The following is a 7,469-nucleotide window of genomic DNA, read 5'->3' as shown; positions in this document are numbered from 1 at the left end:
AGTTTGCATGTGTTATACAACAGTACTGCACATAAATACACATTTTAGGTTTTACTTATCCATTTACTGGTACTCAAATACAATTTACAGGCAATATACTTTTTACTCTATTAATTTGATGACATTAGGGAGTAATTACTTTCCAGATTCAGATGCAAAATACATAGAACCAATCAATGGTGTACACTCAGTGGTATGTTTATTTCTATAACAGCCATACAAAGCAGTCTTGCATTAAATCCTGCCTGTGTGACGGTCATAATAATCAGTCTATTAAGTCATTACAATAGTCGCACCAGCTGCAGCATGACAGTCATGTATAAATATAATATATCAATATTTATAATTCAATAATATATAATATTTAAGTGTGTTGTACTAAAGTCAAATTAATCGCGTAACTTTAACATATCCACACTATTGTGGTATTGTTATTTTTACGTCACTAAAAGATCAATAGAACTGTGGGAAAAAACATGTGCATCCCCTTGCCTTGTCATTCCACCAGTGGCCTGAAGAGGGCGCCAGCGAGGCACATTGGTTCTGCGGCCACGAAAGATAGAAAACGAAGAAGCGCCCTCACTGGTCCATAATACGTTTTGATTAACCCGCCCTGTACGCGCGCTTGACGTCAGTTCAACACACTTATGTGGAAATACATTTGCATATACGGGTCTCAGCCACGGCGCACTTAGCTTCGTGAGGCGGAGGGAGAGCGAGAGACGACCGCAAGAGTTGAACAAGTGGCGTTGTTATCTGGGTTAGGGAGCTCGTTAGCTTACGCGGTGTGTAGCCGCAGTCCAACATGACCCAGCAAGCTGCTGCTCTGCAGAACTACAACAATGAACTCGTCAAGTGTAAGTTACTCATTTATCTTGTTTTTATCTCACTAATCCTGTTGGACCACAACGACACTGTAACGTCCGTGCTCCCTTCGTAGTTTCCCAGGTAGACACAGGCACCTGTGATGCTGCGCGCGCGTCTCCCGTCGCTGAAGCTACTTGTACCTGTTGACCGGTGTTACGGTTTAAGAAGCGACCGTGTTAACTGGCGACTTTGAACCGAGCTCGTCCGTTGTTGTCGTAGTTACAGGCAGCTGTTGAAAATCGGAAGATGACACGGAGCTGCCCTCGTGGATGCCGCATTGTTTAATATGTAAAGTACATATTATGAAAATGACACTATTACAAAATTAAACCGAGCAGGCATTCACGAGGACAGCTATACGTGTTCTATATCCTATATTTTCCAACGGCCGTCGTAACTACGGCAATTTAGGCTGAAAAAGTCGCCGGTTAACAGGGTCACCTGTTTAACCGTAACACCGGATGATGCCGCACAATCTGATCAACGTGTTCGGTTATCGATGTCCATCGCCTCCAAATCAACTGTTAATCGATTAAACGACTGTCACTTTTTAAATATACAATACAATTTATAAACGTACACTGTGTAAAGTGGTTTTTAATTTCTGGTAAGGAAGATTAACGCTTAACAAAGTAACACTTTCCACTATCAGATGCTGGTTAACTTATTCCATTTTGGAAGTTGAATTCAACTTGAATAATTGTTTTAAACTGCCAACAACAAAATACCTTTTTAATAACTAGGATTCAGATACTCTGCAGCCTTCTTGTTTGTTAGCAGCCACAACCCACAGCCTAAAGTTTGGAATATTAATTTGACTTTCATGAGTGATATTACTGCACGTCCAAGATTTATAGACAAGTTAAGTATTTTATCACCTGAGATTTTAATACACATCACATCAAACTGCACAACAAACGGCAGTAGATCGCTGGAGACCTTTGCACACTCAGCACTTTATTCTCCTGGACACTTTAACCTACTGGCCACTGCCTTGTGTATATATGTTGTTTCCTCTATTTAGTATTGTTATTGTGTTTTATTTTGTATCTTTTATTAATGCTCTAATGTGCACCAGCTGCTGTGATCCTGAAATGTCCCCGCTGTGGGACTAATAAAGGAATATCTAATCTAATCTATTTTCTTTAAAAAAAGCAAACGCTGCAACTAGCAATTGTTTTCCTAATCGACTAATGTGCCACTGGTTTTTGGTGGATTTTCCAGCCTATTAAATCACAATTTCCCAAAGCCCAAGGTAACATCTACACATTTCTTGTTTTGTGTCGTATCAAACAGCAAAAGCCTCAAAAAATATTCAATTTACAATGAACTGAAACGGTAGAAAAGCATTTGAAGAATGATCCGTCGCCGGCCTCAGGCGATCCCGCGAGGCGCCGGTGTGACCGACCGCATTGCCTCCGTCAGGTATGGAGGACCTGTGCTCCAAGCGGGAGGAGCTGAACCGTCAGATCAAGCAGGAGGAGGAGGAGAAGGAGCGGCTGCAGCACGACATCGGCATCCTCTCGGAGAAGCTGAAGCGAGTCGACGAGAGCCTGGCCCAGAGGCGCAGCGCCCGCACCAGCTTCGACCGCACCATCACCGAGACCGAGGCCGCCTACACCAAGGTGCGTGTGTGTGTGCGTGTGAGAGAGAGAGACATTTGAATGCACATTGTGTGTGTGTGTGTGTGTGTGAGAGAGAGACATTTTAATACATGTTGTGTGTGTGTGAGAGACATTTTAATACACATTGTGTGTGTGCGTGAGAGACATTTTAATACACGTGTGTGTGTGTGTGTGTGTGAGAGAGACATTTTAATACACGTGTGTGCGTGAGAGACATTTTAATACATGGTGTGTGTGCGTGAGAGACATTTTAATACATGGTGTGTGTGCGTGAGAGACATTTTAATACACGTGTGTGTGTGTGCGTGAGAGACATTTTAATACACGTTGTGTGTGTGTGAGAGAAACATTTTAATACACGTTGTGTGTGTGCGTGAGAGACATTTTAATACACGTGGTGTGCGTGTGTGTGAGAGAGACATTTTAATACACGTGTGTGTGCGTGAGAGACATTTTAATACACGTGTGTGTGTGTGTGTGTGTGTGAGAGACATTTTAATACACGTGTGTGTGTGCGTGAGAGACATTTTAATACACATTGTGTGTGCGTGTGTGTGTGTGAGACATTTTAATACACGTGTGTGTGCGTGAGAGACATTTTAATACACATTGTGTGTGCGTGAGAGACATTTTAATACACATTGTGTGTGTGCGTGAGAGACATTTTAATACACGTGTGTGTGCGTGAGAGACATTTTAATAAACATTGTGTGTGTGTGTGAGAGAGAGACATTTTAATACACATTGTATACGTGTGTGTGAGAGACATTTTAATACCCTGTGTGTGTGTGTGTGTGTGTGACATTTTAATACACGGTGTGTGTGTGAGATGTTTTAATACACGTGTGTGTGTGTGTGACATTTTAATACACATAACATGTCTGTCTTTGTGTGCGAGACATCTTAATACACTTTGTGAGTGTGTGACATTTTAATACACGGTGTGTGTGTGAGATGTTTTAATACACATGGTGTGTGTGTGTTCATTCTATAAAGTATGGCTCTTATTGCGCAACACCGATGTAAGTCGATCGTGGGCCATGAAACCTTTTTGGGCCATTTTATAATCTCTTTCATAATCTCATGTCATCTTGAAAAAAACATAATAATAATACACTCAATTAAGTGAGGGATATTATCAGTCTATATTTCAGTCCTTGACGTTAGCTCTGGCTGTTTAATCTATTTTATATTATAATAGGTGTAATATACGTCTCTGTTGCCGGGCTGCTGTCGCGGTGCAGCGTTGTTGTTTTGATGTCTGCAGCAGTAGAGTCCTCCCACTCAACTCCCAGAGCACCCACGACCCACAACACACACACACACACACACACACACACACACACTCCAACTACACACACACACACACTCCAAAGCTGCTCTTATTAAAGAACAACAACAGTCAGCAGTGCCCTTCTTTCCCTTAATTGCCGTGTACAGGACATACGGTCATGTTTGTACTACTTTTAAGGATCCGTGTATTTAATTAGATTGTTCTTCCTCCCCACCTCCAGATCTTGGAGAGCTCCCAGTCTCTTCTGAGCGTCCTGAAGCTGGAGGCGGGAAACCTCAGTAAAGCCACGGAGCCCCGGAGGAAGGATCACTGACGGCAACCAAAGGTCACTGATGGCAACCAAAGGTCACTGATGGCAACCAAAGGTCACTGATGGCAACTAAAGGTCACTGATGGCAACTAAAGGTCACTGATGGCAACCAGAGGTCACTGAAGGCAACCAGAGGTCACTGAAGGCAACCAGAGGTCACTGATGGCAACCAGAGGTCACTGATGGCAACCAGAGGTCACTGATGGCAACCAGAGGTCACTGATGGCAACCAAAGGTCACTGAAGGCAACCAGAGGTCACTGATGGCAACCAAAGGTCACCGATGGCAACCAAAGGTCACTGAAGGCAACCAGAGGTCACTGATGGCAACCAAAGGTCACCGATGGCAACCAAAGGTCACCGATGGCAACCAAAGGTCACTGATGGCAACCAGAGGTCACTGAAGGCAACCAGAGGTCACTGAAGGCAACCAGAGGTCACTGAAGGCAACCAGAGGTCACTGAAGGCAACCAGAGGTCACTGAAGGCAACCAGAGGTCACTGAAGGCAACCAGAGGTCACTGATGGCAACCAGAGGTCACTGATGGCAACCAGAGGTCACTGATGGCAACCAGAGGTCACTGATGGCAACCAGAGGTCACTGAAGGCAACCAGAGGTCACTGAAGGCAACCAGAGGTCACTGATGGCAACCAAAGGTCACCGATGGCAACTAAAGGTCACTGATGGCAACCAGAGGTCACTGAAGGCAACCAGAGGTCACTGAAGGCAACCAGAGGTCACTGAAGGCAACCAGAGGTCACTGATGGCAACCAAAGGTCATTGAAGGCAACCAAAGGTCACTGATGGCAACCAAAGGTCACTGATGGCAACTAAAGGTCACTGATGGCAACCAGAGGTCACTGAAGGCAACCAGAGGTCACTGAAGGCAACCAGAGGTCACTGAAGGCAACCAGAGGTCACTGAAGGCAACCAGAGGTCACTGAAGGCAACCAGAGGTCACTGATGGCAACTAAAGGTCACCGATGGCAACCAGAGGTCACTGATGGCAACTAAAGGTCACTGATGGCAACCAGAGGTCACTGATAGCAACTAAAGGTCACTGATGGCAACCAGAGGTCACTGATGGCAACCAGAGGTCACTGATAGCAATTAAAGGTCACTGATGGCATCCAGAGGTCACTGATAGCAACTAAAGGTCACTGATGGCAACCAAAGGTCACTGATGGCAACCAGAGGTCACTGATGGCAACTAAAGGTCACTGATGGCAACCAAAGGTCACTGATAGCAACTAAAGGTCACTGATGGCAACCAAAGGTCACTGATGGCAACCAAAGGTCACTGATGGCAACTAGAGGTCACTGATGGCAACTAAAGGTCACTGATGGCAACCAGAGGTCACTGATGGCAACCAGAGGTCACTGATGGCAACCAGAGGTCACTGATGGCAACTAAAGGTCACTGATGGAAACCAGAGGTCACTGAACTCTCACTTTGACCACAACACTTGACTCAGCACTTTTGAACAGTTTCTTCTTCCACCCCGGACCAATTGTAATAAGTTTTATTCAAAGTTACTTAACTAATAAATGTGTTTTCTTATCTCCGTGATTCTTCTTGAGCCCCACAGCTTCAATTTTCAGCTTCCCGTCAAATCTATAAAACAAAATCTCGCTGGACAAATGACACACACAGTATTTACATTTGTTCAAGTCTTCTATTTATTGAGCTTTCATTTGTACATAAGTATGACAGTTTTTTTGTTTTTATTTGCCCAAGCCTCTTTGACAATAACTTTACAGTAAGCACATCGGAGTGGAGGGAGGGGGGGAGGAGGGGTAAAAGGAACAAGATGGCCCTTCTACCACAGAGTTGCTACAGTAGTGTACCGCTCTGCAGTGGTGTGTGTGTGTGTCTCGCAGATGGGCTTAAGAGCGTCGACGTCCTGTTTTTGGTCATTGAAGGCAGCGGTTGTCACGGCAGCCAAACTCAACTCCAAAGCACTCGTACCGAATGTGTTTTGGGGTCAAATTTGAGCTTCAAAACTACAAATCACATACTACACTTTTTTTGGGGTTCCCGACGTGTTTTTCCCGCCATTGGTTTCCATTCATCTCCTCGTGGAAACGTATTCGTCGCGTAACGAACGAATCACGTCCGAGTCCTTTATATTGGTATGTTAGTTACCATGACAACATGATAATGTAGGTTGATGGGCAGATGGATTTTAAACTCTGCTCATAAATAATACATGAAAACACTTTCTGGCCAGAGCGCTTTGAGGTCTCATCACATGGAGAAATAGATGCAACAGTAAAAAGAGACGTGATGTTTAACTTCTGATCACTTCAAGACAGACATGTGACGTTGAGTGGAAACCAACGAACATCTGGAAAGGGTGGAAAAGAAAATGAAATTCCTTTAACTGTTTGCAAAAGCGGTAAAGCCGTGAAGTGGATGTGATTTGTACTAAATGGGCTTAAAGATGCAAAAATCACCCTCGAAAGCAACGGGGCGTCACAGGGTGGACTCGACTGGCCAATGAACAACCAGGACTAACAGGGGGCGGAGCTTAGGCTCCGGGTTTGTGCGTCTCAGCGACGAGGCCGGCGGTCAGGAGACTTCTTGATGCCGTGGCAACAAAAACAAAGAAACGATGACGTGGCGTCCGTCGGCAGTGCATTGGTCGTGTGCGGCTGAAGAGTTCCTTCCCACAATGCATTTCACTCGTTCAACAGGAGTCAATAGTGGCTTCAAAACTAAACTCCTCGACTCTTTAAGACGTCCTGCTTTCTTTGTGTGTTTTTCTTCTTCTTTTTTTTAAGTGCACATATCCTCTATCGGACACTCTGTTCCTTCCCAAAAAGCAAGACAGTGCAAAAGACATTTAACATCCATGACTCCAGAGAGGGGGGGGGGGGTCTTCATACTTCATGAGGACCATGGTGGAACCTGTACAACAATACTGGCCGAAGGGTCGCGACACGAACGTGAGGCCGTCACAGCGACACCTTTAATCACTTGGCATTATGAGTTAAAAAAAAAAAAAATCATCTGGACACTTGGTGCATCCTTATAAAACAATCTTAATTAATAATAATAAAAAAACAAATATCATCATTACATATCCTCTCAACAAACACGCACACACTCTTGCATTCGCTCACAAACGTGCCACATCGTGGACGTTCTCGACTTCAAGGGACCGCTTTTGTTTCTTCTGCTTCGTCTTCATCTTCTTCTTCTTCTTCGTGGAATGTCAAAGTACGTGAGGTCAGACTGGAAAAACAACAATAACAACAACAACGACGACGACAACAAAACGTCCTTCCGCACCAGCAACTGTGTCTTAACAACAAAACAAAAAAAAGAGGTTTGTTTTTGTACGCGAGGTCTCGGACATGCGAACGTCAAC

The 7,469-nt window shown here is 44.4% G+C and overlaps 1 protein-coding gene across 1 annotated transcript; it reads left to right on the top strand.

The window, feature by feature from the left end:
* The first annotated feature begins 70 nt into the window (after positions 1–70).
* On the top strand, positions 71–4,326 carry ssna1 (Sjogren syndrome nuclear autoantigen 1). The gene is made up of 3 exons (XM_056432095.1): positions 71–857; positions 2,293–2,492; positions 4,007–4,326. The coding sequence occupies exons 1-3, from the start codon at positions 806–808 to the stop codon at positions 4,097–4,099; spliced, it is 345 nt and encodes a 114-aa protein (XP_056288070.1). The 5' UTR covers positions 71–805; the 3' UTR covers positions 4,100–4,326.
* The last annotated feature ends 3,143 nt before the right edge of the window (positions 4,327–7,469 follow it).

The sequence above is a fragment of the Pseudoliparis swirei genome, chromosome 15, assembly GCF_029220125.1.
Source record: "Pseudoliparis swirei isolate HS2019 ecotype Mariana Trench chromosome 15, NWPU_hadal_v1, whole genome shotgun sequence".
NCBI classification, from domain to species: Eukaryota; Metazoa; Chordata; class Actinopteri; order Perciformes; family Liparidae; genus Pseudoliparis; species Pseudoliparis swirei.
The sequence above is the reverse complement of the archived record's forward strand: the minus strand, read 5'-3'. Positions and strand labels throughout refer to the sequence as shown.